The sequence below is a fragment of the Aphelocoma coerulescens genome, chromosome 2, assembly GCF_041296385.1.
Source record: "Aphelocoma coerulescens isolate FSJ_1873_10779 chromosome 2, UR_Acoe_1.0, whole genome shotgun sequence".
Lineage (NCBI taxonomy): Eukaryota > Metazoa > Chordata > Aves > Passeriformes > Corvidae > Aphelocoma > Aphelocoma coerulescens.
The window spans coordinates 168,345,589-168,358,595 of record NC_091015.1 but is presented as its reverse complement, the minus strand read 5'-3'; the positions used below and the strand labels follow the sequence as shown (position 1 = coordinate 168,358,595).

The window sequence follows — 13,007 nt, the reverse complement described above, 5'->3', positions numbered from 1 at the left end:
TGGGGTACGGGGGGCTGGGGGGACTGGGGGGAACTGGGGGGACTGGGGGAGACTGGGGGAACTGGGGTACGGGGGGCTGGGGGGACTGGGGGGAACTGGGGGGACTGGGGAAACTGAGGCGAACTGGGGGAACTGGGGGGACTGGGGGGAACTGGGGGAAACTGGGGTGGCTGGGGAGATCTGGGGGAGACTGAGGGGACTAGGGGGACCGGGGGGACTGGGGGGAGCTGGGGGGAGCTGGGGGGACTGGGGTGACTGGGGTACGGGGGACTGGGGGAACCGGGGGGACCGGGGGAACTGGGGGGGACTGGGGGGACTGGGGGAGCTGGGGGGACTGGGGAAACTGGGGTACAGGGGGCTGGGGGGGACTGGGGAGATCTGGGGGGGACTGGGGGGACTGGGGAGAACTGGGGGAACTGGGGGGACTGGGGGAACTGGGGGAAACTGGGGGGAACTGGGGGGACTGGGGGAACTGGGGGCACTGGGGGCACTGGGGTACGGGGGGCTGGGGGAACTGGGGGGAACTGGTGCGAGTGGGGCTGGGGGGGCTGGGGGCACTGGGGGGGACTGGGGGCACTGGGGAACTGGGGGAACTGGGGTCAGTGGGGATTGGGGGGAACTGGGTGGAAACTGGGGGGACTGGGGGAACTGGGGGGACTGGGGTGACTGGGGTACAGGGGGCTGGGGGAACCGGGGGGAACTGGGGGGAACTGGGGGGAACTGGGGGGAGCTGGGGTCAGTGGGGCTGGAGGGGACTTGTGGGGACCTCGGAGGTTGGGGGGGACCCGGGGGGTGACCAAGAGTGACCCAAGGGTGACCCAAGGGTGACCCAAGAGTGACCCAAGGGTGACCCAAGAGTGACCCAAGAGTGACCCAAGGGTGACCCAAGGGTGACCCAAGAGTGACCCAAGGGTGACCCAAGGGTGACCCAAGAGTGACCCAAGGGTGACCCAAGGGTGACCCAAGAGTGACCCAAGAGTGACCCAAGGGTGACCAAGAGTGACCCAAGGGTGACCCAAGGGTGCCCCAAGGGTGACCCAAGGGTGCCCCAAGAGTGACCCAAGGGTGACCAAGAATGACCCAAGGGTGACCCAAGGGTGACCAAGAGTGACCCAAGGGTGACCCAAGGGTGACCAAGGGTGACCCAAGGGTGACCCAAGAGTGACCCAAGGGTGACCCAAGGGTGACCCAAGGGTGACCAAGGGTGACCCAAGGGTGACCCAAGAGTGACCCAAGGGTGACCCAAGGGTGACCCAAGGGTGACCAAGGGTGACCCAAGAGTGACCCAAGGGTGACCCAAGGGTGACCCAAGAGTGACCCAAGGGTGACCCAAGAGTGACCCAAGAGTGACCCAAGGGTGACCCAAGGGTGACCAAGAGTGACCCAAGGGTGACCCAAGGGTGACCCAAGAGTGACCAAGGGTGACCAAGAGTGACCCAAGGGTGACCCAAGGGTGACCAAGAGTGACCCAAGGGTGACCCAAGGGTGACCCAAGGGTGACCCAAGAGTGACCCAAGGGTGACCCAAGGGTGACCCAAGGGTGACCAAGAGTGACCCAAGGGTGACCCAAGGGTGACCCAAGGGTGACCCAAGAGTGACCCAAGAGTGACCCAAGGGTGACCCAAGAGTGACCCAAGAGTGACCCAAGGGTGACCCAAGGGTGACCAAGAGTGACCCAAGGGTGACCCAAGGGTGACCCAAGAGTGACCCAAGGGTGACCCAGTGACCCAAGGGTGACCCAAGGGTGACCCAAGGGTGACCCAAGAGTGACCCAAGGGTGACCAAGAGTGACCCAAGGGTGACCCAAGAGTGACCCAAGGGTGACCAAGAGTGACCCAAGAGTGACCCAAGGGTGACCCGTGGGACCGGAGCTCTTGGAAGGTCCTGGGGTGACCCGGGGGGGGCTGAGAGTGACCCGGGGGGGGGTCAGGAGGTGACCCGGGGGTGCCCCGGGTGTGACCCGGGGGGGGGCAGGAGGTGACCCGGGGGGGCTGAGAGTGACCTGGAGGTGCCCCGGGGGTGACCCGGGGTGGTCAGGGGGTGACCCGGGGGTGACCCGGGGGTGACCCGGGGGTGACCCGGGGGGTCAGGAGGTGACCCAGGTGTGACCCGGGGGTGACCCGGGGGGGTCAGGGGGTGACCCGGGGGGTCAGGAGGTGACCCGGGGATGACCCGGGGGGGTCAGGGGGTGACCCGGCAGTGACCCGGGGGTGCCCCGGGGGGGTCAGGAGGTGACCCAGGTGTGACCCGGGGGTGACCCGGGGGTGACCCGGGGGTGGTCAGGGGGTGACCCAGGTGTGACCCGGGGGTGACCCGGGGGTGGTCAGGAGGTGACCCGGGTGTGACCCGGGGGTGACCCGGGGGGGTCAGGAGGTGACCCGGGTGTGACCCGGGGGTGACCCGGGGGGGCCCGCAGGTGACCCGGGGGGGGTCAGGGGGTGCCCCGGGGGTGTCCCGGGTGTGACCCGGGGGTGACCCGGGTGTGACCCGGGGGGGTCCGCAGGTGACGCGCTGCTACTTCGAGGGGGGGTACCAGGACACCCCCGTGTTCCTGCTGGGGGACCTGGGCTGTGACCACGCCCTGCGCGGCCCCGCCATCCTCATCGACACCAACAGGTGGGCACGGGGACCCCCGGGGGGGCCACGGGGACCCCCGGGGGGGGAGGGACCCCCGAGGGTGGGGAGGGACCCCCAGAGTGGGGAGAGACCGCTGAGGGTGGGGAGGGACCCCCGAGGGTGGGGAGGGACCTCCGAGACTGGGGAGAGACCCCTGGGGTGGGGAGGGACCCCCAAGGGTGGGGAGAGAACCCCGAGGTGGGGAGGGACCCCCGGGGTGGGGAGAGACCTCCAAGGCTGAGGAGGGACCCCCAAGGCTGCGGAGAGACCCCTGAGAGTGGGAGAGACCCCTGAGGGTGGGGAGGGACCCTCAAGACTGGGGAGAGACCGCTGAGGGTGGGGAGGGACCCTCAAGACTGGGGAGGGACCCCCGAGGCTGGGGAGGGACCCCCGAGGCTGAGGAGGGACCCCCAAGGCTGCGGAGAGACCCCCGAGAGTGGGAGAGACCCCTGAGGTGGGGAGGGACCCCCGAGGGTGGGGAGGGACCCCTGAGAGTGGGAGGGACCCCCGAGGGTGGGAGAGACCCCTGAGGGTGGGGAGAGACCCCCGAGGCTGGGAGGGACCCCAGAGGGTGGGGAGAGACCCCTGGAGTGGGGAGGGACCCCCGAGGGTGGGGAGGGACCCCCGAGAGTGGGAGGGACCCCCGAGGGTGGGAGAGACCCCTGAGAATGGGGAGGGACCCCCGAGAGTGGGAGGGACCCCCGGGGTGGGGAGGGACCCCTGGGGTGGGGAGAGACCCCCGAGACTGGGGAGAGACCCCTGGGGTGGGGAGGGACCCCCAAGGGTGGGGAGAGAACCCCGAGGTGGGGAGGGACCCCCGGGGTGGGGAGAGACCTCCAAGGCTGAGGAGGGACCCCCAAGGCTGCGGAGAGACCCCTGAGAGTGGGAGAGACCCCTGAGGGTGGGGAGAGACCCCCGAGGGTGGGGAGGGACCCCCAGGGTGGGGAGGGACCCAGGGGGGACAGCGGGGACCTCGCGGAAGCAGCGCGGACCCTTCCCAGCCCCGGCTGGGGACCCCCGGGACGTGGTGGGACGGCGACGGGGGGATTTGGGGTGACCCCAGGGAGATGTGGGGTGACCCCAGGGAGATGTGGGGTGACCCAGGAGGATGTGGGGTGACCCAGGAGGATTTGGGGTGACCCCAGGGGGCTATGGGGTGACCCCGGGGGGATTTGGGGTGACCCCAGGAGGATTTGGGGTGACCCCGGGGAGATGTGGGGATGACCCCGGAGGATTTGGGGTGACCCCAGGGGGCTATGGGGTGGCCCCAGGGGGATATGGGGTGACCCCAGGGGGCTATGGGGTGACCCAGGAGGATTTGGGGTGACCCCAGGGGGATTTGGGATGACCCCAGGGGGATTTGGGATGACCCCAGGAGGATTTGGGGTGACCCCAGGGGGATTTGGGATGACCCCAGGAGGATTTGGGGTGACCCCAGGGGGATGTGGGGTGACCCCAGGGAGATGTGGGGTGACCACAGGGGGATTTGGGGTGACCCCAGGGGGCTATGGGGTGACCCCAGGGAGATGTGGGGTGACCCAGGGGGATATGGGGATGACCCCGGAGGATTTGGGGTGACCCCAGGAGGATATGGGGTGACCCCAGGGGAATTTGGGGTGACCCCAGGGGGATATGGGGGGACCCCAGGAGGATTTGGGGTGACCCCAGGGGGCTATGGGGTGACCCCAGGGGAATTTGGGGGGACCCCAGGGGGATATGGGGTGACCCCAGGAGGATTTGGGGTGACCCCAGGGGGATATGGGGTGACCCCAGGAGGATTTGGGGTGACCCCAGGGAGATGTGGGGTGACCCCAGGAGGATATGGGATGACCCCAGGGAGATGTGGGGTGACCCCAGGGGGATGTGGGGTGACCCCAGGGGGATGTGGGGTGACCCCAGGAGGATTTGGGATGACCCCAGGGGAATTTGGGGTGACCCCAGGGGGCTATGGGGTGACCCCAGGGGAATTTGGGGTGACCCCAGGGGGCTATGGGGTGACCCTAGGGAGATGTGGGGATGACCCCGGAGGATTTGGGGTGACCCCGGGGGGATTTGGGGTGACCCAGGGGGATTTGGGGTGACCCCGGGGGGATTTGGGGTGACCCAGGGGGATTTGGGGTGACCCCAGGAGGATTTGGGGTGACCCTAGGGAGATGTGGGGTGACCCCAGGGGGCTATGGGGTGACCCAGGGGGATTTGGGGTGACCCCAGGGGGCTATGGGGTGACCCCAGGAGGATACGGGGTGACCCCAGGGGGCTATGGGGTGACCCCGGGGAGATGTGGGGATGACCCCGGAGGATTTGGGGTGACCTAGGGGGATTTGGGGTGACCTAGGGGGATTTGGGGTGACCCCGGGGAGATGTGGGGTGACCCCAGGGGGATTTGGGATGACCCCGGAGGATTTGGGGTGACCCCGGGGGGCTGTGGGGTGACCCCAGGGGGATTTGGGATGACCCCGGAGGATTTGGGGTGACCCCAGGGGGATATGGGGTGACCCCAGGAGGATTTGGGGTGACCCCAGGGAGATGTGGGGTGACCCCAGGGGGATTTGGGGTGACCCCAGGAGGATATGGGGTGACCCAGGGGGATTTGGGATGACCCCAGGAGGATGTGGGGTGACCCCAGGGGGATTTGGGGTGACCCCAGGGAGATGTGGGGTGACCCCAGGAGGATTTGGGATGACCCCAGGGGAATTTGGGGTGACCCCAGGGGGCTATGGGGTGACCCTAGGGAGATGTGGGGATGACCCCGGAGGATTTGGGGTGACCCCGGGGGGATTTGGGGTGACCCCGGAGGATTTGGGGTGACCCCAGGGGGATTTGGGATGACCCCAGGGAGATATGGGGTGACCCCAGGGGGCTATGGGGTGACCCAGGAGGATTTGGGGTGACCCCAGGAGGATTTGGGATGACCCCAGGAGGATATGGGGTGACCCCAGGCGGATTTGGGGATGACCCCGGAGGATTTGGGGTGACCCCAGGGGGATTTGGGGTGACCCCGGGGGGCTATGGGGTGACCCCGGGGGGCTATGGGGTGACCCCAGGAGGATTTGGGGTGACCCCGGAGGATTTGGGGTGACCCCAGGAGGATATGGGGTGACCCCAGGCGGATTTGGGGATGACCCCGGAGGATTTGGGGTGACCCCAGGAGGATATGGGATGACCCTAGGGAGATGTGGGGTGACCCCAGGGGGATTTGGGGTGACCCCAGGGAGATGTGGGGCGACCCCAGGAGGATTTGGGGTGACCCCAGGAGGATTTGGGGTGACCCCTGGAGGATTTGGGGATGACCCCGGAGGATTTGGGGTGACCCCGGGGGGATTTGGGGTGACCCCAGGGGGATATGGGGTGACCCCAGGGGGATATAGGGGGACCCCAGGGGAATTTGGGGTGACCCCAGGGGGATTTGGGGGGCCCCCAGGGGGATATGGGATGACCCCAGGAGGATGTGGGGTGACCCCAGGGGGATTTGGGATGACCCCAGGAGGATGTGGGGTGACCCCAGGAGGATTTGGGATGACCCCAGGAGGATTTGGGGTGACCCCAGGGGGATTTGGGATGACCCCAGGAGGATTTGGGGTGACCCCAGGGGGATGTGGGGTGACCACAGGGGGATTTGGGGTGACCCCAGGAGGATTTGGGGTGACCCCAGGGGAATTTGGGGTGACCCCGGAGGATATGGGGTGACCCCAGGGGGATTTGGGATGACCCCAGGGAGATGTGGGGTGACCCCCGGGGGGATTTGTGGTGACCCCGGGCGGATTTGGGGATGACCCCGGGGGGATGTGGGATGACCCCGGAGGATTTGGGGTGACCCCTGGAGGATTTGGGGATGACCCCGGAGGATTTGGGGTGACCCCGGGGAGATGTGGGGATGACCCAGGAGGATTTGGGATGACCCCGGGGGGCTATGGGGTGACCCCGGCGGATTTGGGGTGACCCCAGGGGGCTATGGGGTGACCCCGGCGGATTTGGGGTGACCCCGGAGGATATGGGATGACCCCAGGGGGCTATGGGGATGACCCCGGGGAGATGTGGGGTGACCCCCGGAGGATTTGGGGTGACCCCCGGGGGGATTTGTGGTGACCCCGGAGGATTTGGGGTGACCCCTGGAGGATTTGGGGATGACCCCGGAGGATTTGGGGTGACCCCGGGGGGATGTGGGGTGACCCCGGGGAGATGTGGGGATGACCCAGGAGGATTTGGGATGACCCCAGGGGGATGTGGGGTGACCCCGGAGGATTTGGGATGACCCAGGAGGATATGGGATGACCCCAGGGAGATACGGGGTGACCCCAGGGAGATTTGGGGTGACGCCGGAGGATATGGGATGACCCCAGGAGGATATGGGGATGACCCCGGCGGATTTGGGATGACCCCGGGAGGATTTGGGGTGACCCCGGGGGGATTTGGGGTGACCCCAGGGGGCTATGGGGTGACCCCGGAGGATTTGGGATGACCCCGGAGGATTTGGGGTGACCCCGGAGGATATGGGGATGACCCCGGGCGGATTTGGGGTGCCCCCCGGCGGATTTGGGGTGCCCCCCGCGCTGTCCGCAGCACCATCGTGCTGGAGCCGGGCTGCGTGGCCGCCCTGACCCCGCTCGGGGACATCCGCATCGAGGTGGGCGCGGGGCCGCCCCCCGCGCTGGGCCCGCAGCTGGACCCCGTCCGTTTGTCCATCTTCTCGCACCGCTTCATGAGCATCGCAGGTGGGGGAGGGGCGGGGGGGGGGAGGGGCTGGGCGGGGGGAGGGGCGGCGGGGACCCTCCTGAGGGGTCCCTCCCGAGGGGTCCCTCCTGAGGGGTCTCCAGGGGAGGGGTCGCCCCCTCAGCTTAGCTTTGATCCCTCCCCCCGCTGTCGGGATGGGGGGGGAGGGGGCGCCTGGAGGGGTCTCCTGGGGGTGTCCGGATTTTTGGGGTGCCCCCCCCCCCCCCGAGGGTCCCATGGGCAGGGACCCCTGGAGTCAGCCCCGTTCGCCAGGCGGCAGGGCCGGGACGGGGGGTCCTGGGGGGGTTCTGGGGGGGTCCTGGGGGTTCCTGGGGGTCTCTGGGGGTTGCTGGGGGGTCCTGGGGGGTCCTGGGGGTTGCTGGGGGGTCCTGGGGGGGTCCTGGGGGTCTCTGGGGGGTCCTGGGGGGGTTCTGGGGGTCTCTGGGGGTTGCTGGGGGGGTCCTGGGGGGTCCTGGGGGTTCCTGGGGGTTCCTGGGGGGGTCCTGGGTGTCTCTGGGGGTCCTGGGGGGTTCCTGGGGGTTCCTGGGGGTTTCTGGGGTGGTTTTTGGGGGGTCTCTGGGTGGTCCCGGGGGTCTCTGGGGCGGTTTTTGGGGGTCTCTGGGGCGGTTCCCGGGGGTCTCTGGGTGGTCCCGGGGGGTCTCTGGGGAGGTTTTTGGGGGGTCTCTGGGGCGGTTTTTGGGGGTCTCTGGGTGGTCCCGGGGCGGTCTTTGGGGCGGTTTTTGGGGGTCTCTGGGGCGGTTCCCGGGGGGTCTCTGGGGCAGTTCCCGGGTGGTCTCTGGGTTGGTTTTTTGGGGGGTCTCTGGGGCGGTTTTTTGGGGGGTCTCTGGGGTAGTTCCGGGGTGTCTCTGGGTGGTCCCGGGGGTCTCTGGGGCGGTTTTTGGGGGGGTCTCTGGGGCGGTTTTTGGGGGGGGTCTCTGGGGCGGTTTTGGGAGGGTCTCTGGGGCGGCTTTGGGGGGGTCTCTGGGGCGGTTTTGGGAGGGTCTCTGGGGCGGCTTTGGGGGGGTCTCTGGGGAGGTTTTTGGGGGTCTCGGGGCGGTTTTTGGGGGGGTCTCTGGGGCGGTTTTTGGGGGTCTCGGGGCAGTTTTTGGGGGGTCTCTGGGTGGTCCCGGGTGTCTCTGGGGCGGCTTTGGGGGGTCTCTGGGGCGGTTTTTGGGGGGGTCTCGGGGCGGTTTTTGGGGGGGTCTCTGGGGCGGTTTTTGGGGGTCTCTGGGGAGGTTTTTGGGTCTCTGGGGCGGTTTTTGGGGGGGTCTCTGGGTAGTTCCGGGGGGTCTCTGGGGCGGTTTTTGGGGGTCTCTGGGGAGGTTTTTGGGGGGTCTCTGGGGCGGTTTTTGGGGGGTGTCTCTGGGTGGTCCCGGGGGTCTCTGGGGCGTTTTTTTGGGGGGTCTCTGGGGTAGTTCCGGAGCCTCTCTGGGTGGTCCCGGGGGTCTCTGGGGCGGTTTTTGGGGGGGTCTCTGGGGCGGTTCCCGGGGGGTCTCTGGGGCAGTTTTGGGGGGGTCTCTGGGGCGGTTTTTGGGGGTCTCTGGGTGGTCCCGGGGCGGTCTTTGGGGCGGTTTTTGGGGGTGTCTCTGGGTGGTCCGGGGGGTCTCTGGGGCGGTTTTTGGGGGTCTCTGGGGCGGTTTTTGGGGGGGGTCTCTGGGTGGTCCCGGGGGTCTCTGGGGCGGTTTTTGGGGGTCTCTGGGGCGGTTTTGGGAGGGTCTCTGGGGCGGCTTTGGGGGGTCTCTGGGTGGTCCCGGGGGGGTCTCTGGGGCGGTTTTTGGGGGGGTCTCTGGGTGGTCCCGGGGGTCTCTGGGGCGGTTTTGGGGGTCTTTGGGGCGGTTTTGGGAGGGTCTCTGGGGCGGTTCCCGGGGGTCTCTGGGTGGTCCCGGGGGTCTCTGGGGCGGTTTTTGGGGGGGTCTCTGGGGCGGTTTTTGGGGGGGGTCTCTGGGTGGTTCCCGGGGGTCTCTGGGGCGGTTTTTGGGGGGGTCTCTGGGGCGGTTTTTGGGGGGGGTCTCTGGGGCGGTTCCCGGGGGTCTCTGGGGCGGTTTTTGGGGGGTTTCTGGGGCGGTTTTTGGGGGGGGTCTCTGGGGCGGTTTTTGGGGGGTCTCTGGGGCGGTTTTTGGGGGGGTCTCTGGGGCGGTTTTTGGGGGTCTCGGGGCGGTTTCTGGGGGGGTGTCTGGGGCGGTTCCCGGGGGTCTCTGGGGCGGTTTTGGGGGGGTCTCTGGGGTGGTTCCCGGGGTGTCTCTGGGTGGTCCCGGGGGTCTCTGGGGCGGCTTCCAGGGGGGTCTCTGGGTGGTCCCGGGGGTCTCTGGGGCAGTTTTGGGGGGGTCTCTGGGGCGGTTTTTGGGAGGGTCTCTGGGTAGTTCCGGGGGGTCTCTGGGGCGGTTTTTGGGGGTCTCTGGGGAGGTTTTTGGGGGTCTCGGGGTGGTTTTTGGGGGGGTCTCTGGGGTGGTTTTTGGGGGTCTCTGGGTGGTCCCGGGGGTCTCTGGGGCGGTTTTTGGGGGTCTCGGGGCGGTTTTTGGGGGGGTCTCTGGGGTGGTTTTTGGGGGTCTCTGGGTGGTCCCGGGGGTCTCTGGGGCGGCTTCCAGGGGGGTCTCGGGGCGGTTTTTGGGGGGGTCTCTGGGGTAGTTCCGGGGGGTCTCTGGGGCGGTTTTTGGGGGTCTCTGGGGAGGTTTTTGGGGGGGGTCTCTGGGGCGGTTTTTGGGGGTCTCTGGGGAGGTTTTTGGGGGTCTCTGGGGCGGTTTTGGGAGGGTCTCTGGGGCGGTTCCCGGGGGTCTCTGGGTGGTCCCGGGGGTCTCTGGGGCTGTTCCCGGGTGGTCTCTGGGTCGGTTTTTTGGGGGGTCTCTGGGGCGGTTTTTTGGGGGTCTCTGGGGCGGTTTTTGGGGGTCTCGGGGCGGTTTTTGGGGGGGTCTCTGGGGTGGTTTTTGGGGGTCTCTGGGTGGTCCCGGGGGTCTCTGGGGCGGCTTCCAGGGGGGTCTCTGGGTGGTCCCGGGGGTCTCTGGGGCGGTTTTTGGGGGTCTCGGGGCGGTTTTTGGGGGGGTCTCTGGGGCGGTTTTTGGGGGTCTCTGGGGAGGTTTTTGGGGGGTCTCTGGGGCGGTTTTTGGGGGTGTCTCTGGGTGGTCCCGGGGGTCTCGGGGCGGTTTTTTGGGGGTCTCTGGGGCGTTTTTTTGGGGGGTCTCTGGGGTAGTTCCGGAGCCTCTCTGGGTGGTCCCGGGGGTCTCCGGGTCGGTTTTTGGGGGTCTCGGGGAGGTTTTTGGGGGGTGTCTCTGGGTGGTCCCGGGGGTCTCTGGGGCGGTTTTTGGGGGGGTCTCGGGGCGGTTTTTGGGGGGTGTCTCTGGGGCGGTTTTTGGGGGCTGTCTCTGGGTGGTCCCGGGGGTCTCGGGGCGGTTTTTGGGGGGGTCTCTGGGGAGGTTTTTGGGGTGTCTCTGGGGCGGTTTTTGGGGGCTGTCTCTGGGTGGTCCCGGGGGTCTCCGGGGCGGTTTTTGGGGTGCCCCTGAGGGTGCCGTGGCCCCGCAGAGCAGATGGGGCGCATCCTGCAGCGCACGGCCGTCTCCACCAACATCAAGGAGCGCCTGGACTTCTCCTGCGCCCTGTTCGGGCCCGACGGGGGGCTCGTGTCCAACGCCCCCCACATCCCCGTGCACCTGGGCGCCATGCAGGAGGCCGTGCAGTTCCAGGTGGGGGGGTCCGGGGGGTTTGGGGGGTCCTGGGGGGTCCCAGGGGGTCCCAGGGCTGTGCAGGAGGCCGTGCAGTTCCAGGTGGGGGGGTTTGGGGGGGCTTTGGGGGGTCCTGGGGGGTCCCAGGGGGTCTCAGGGGGTCCCAGGGCTGTGCAGGAGCTGATGCAGTTCCAGGTGAGGGGGTCCGGGGGGGGTTCGGGGATCCCAGGGGGTCCCAGGGGGGTCCCAGGGGGTCCCAGGGCTGTGCAGTTCCAGGTGGGGGGGATTGGGGGGGCTTTGGGGGGTCCTGGGGGGTCCCAGGGGGTCCCAGGGGGTCCCAGGGCTGTGCAGGAGCTGATGCAGTTCCAGGTGGGGGGGTCCGGGGGGGGTTTGGGGGGTCCCGGGGGGTCCCAGGAGGTCCCAGAGGGTCCCAGGGCCGTGCAGTTCCAGGTGGGGGGGTTTGGGGGGGGTTTGGGGGGGTCCCAGGGGGTCCCAGGGGGCCCCAGGGGGTCCCAGGGCTGTGCAGGAGGCCGTGCAGTTCCAGGTCGGGGGGTTTGGGGGGGCTTTGGGGGGGTCCCAGGGGGTCCCAGGGCCGTGCAGTTCCAGGTGGGGGGGTCTGAGGGGGCTTTGGGGGGGTTTTGGGGGGATTTAGGGGAGTCTCAGGGGGTCCCAGGGGGTCCCAGGGCCGTGCAGTTCCAGGTGGGGGGGTCCGGGGGTGTTTGGGGGGGCTTTGGGGGGTCCTGGGGGGTCCCAGGGGGTCCCAGGGCCGTGCAGGAGCCGATGCAGTTCCAGGTGGGGGGGATTGGGGGGGCTTTGGGGGGTCCTGGGGGGTCCCAGGGGGTCCCAGGGCTCTGCAGGAGGCCGTGCAGTTCCAGGTGGGGGGTCTGGGGAGGTTTGGGGGAGTTTGGGGGGTCCCAGGGGGTCCCAGGAGGTCCCAGGGGGTCCCAGGGCCGTGCAGTTCCAGGTGGGGGGGTCCGGGGGAGATTTGGGGGGGGTTTGGGGGGTCCCAGAGGGTCCCAGGGGGTCCCAGGGCTGTGCAGGAGGCCGTGCAGTTCCAGGTGGGGGGGTTTGGGGGGGTTTTGGGGGGTCCCAGGGGGTCCCAGGGCCGTGCAGTTCCAGGTGGGGGGGTCTGAGGGGGGTTTGGGGGGTCCCAGGGGGTCCCAGGGGGTCCCAGGGCCGTGCAGTTCCAGGTCGGGGGGATTTGGGGGGATTTGGGGGGTCCTGGGGGAGTTTGGGGGGTCCCAGGGGGTCCCCGGGGGTCCCAGGGCCGTGCAGTTCCAGGTGGGGGGGTTTGGGGGGGGTTTGGGGGGTCCTGGGGGGTCCCAGGGGGTCCCAGGGCTGTGCAGTTCCAGGTCGGGGGGATTTAGGGGGATTTGGGGGGTCCCAGGGGGAGTTTGGGGGGTCCCAGGGCCGTGCAGTTCCAGGTGGGGGGGTCCGGGGGGGGTTTGGGGGGGTCCCAGGGCTGTGCAGTTCCAGGTGGGGGGGGCTGGGGGGGTTCGGGGGGTCCCGGGGGGTCCCAGGGGGTCCCAGGGGGTCCCAGGGCTGTGCAGGACCTGATGCAGTTCCAGATGGGGGGCTCTGGGGGGGTCCTGGGGGGGTTTTGGGGGGTCCTGGGGGGTCCGGGCGCAGTTCCAGGTCGGGGGGTTTGGGAAGGGGCGATTTTGGGGGGGTCCCTGAGGACGTCCTGGGGGATTTTGGGGAGGTTTTGGGGGGAGGCTGGGGGGGGTTTGGGGGATCCCAATGAGGTTTGGAGGCGTTTGAGGGGTCCCGGGGGGGTCAGACCCCACTGAGCCCCCCCCGGGGCCCCCCCAGATCCGGAACTTTGGGGGTCCCGGAGCTGCGGGAGAGGGATTGGGGGGGAATTTGGGGGTACCGGGGGGGGATTTGGGGGTCCTGGAGGGGGATTTGGGGGTCCTGGAGGGGGATTCGGGGTTCCCGAGGGGTTTGGGGGGGGTTCAGACCCCACTGAGCCCCCCCCGGGCCCCCCCAGATCCGGAACTTTGGGGGTCCCGGAGCTGCGGGAGAGGG

At 68.9% G+C, this 13,007-nt stretch overlaps 1 protein-coding gene across 1 annotated transcript in view; it reads left to right on the top strand.

The window, feature by feature from the left end:
* The window catches only part of OPLAH (5-oxoprolinase, ATP-hydrolysing), a 74,822-nt gene that overhangs the window by 27,079 nt on the left and 34,736 nt on the right, over positions 1 to 13,007 (top strand). The window contains exons 14-16 of the mRNA XM_069005642.1: positions 2,504 to 2,616; positions 7,177 to 7,328; positions 10,840 to 11,000. Of these exons, the coding sequence (XP_068861743.1) occupies positions 2,504 to 2,616; positions 7,177 to 7,328; positions 10,840 to 11,000 (426 nt within the window). The remainder of the gene's footprint in view (positions 1 to 2,503; positions 2,617 to 7,176; positions 7,329 to 10,839; positions 11,001 to 13,007) is intronic.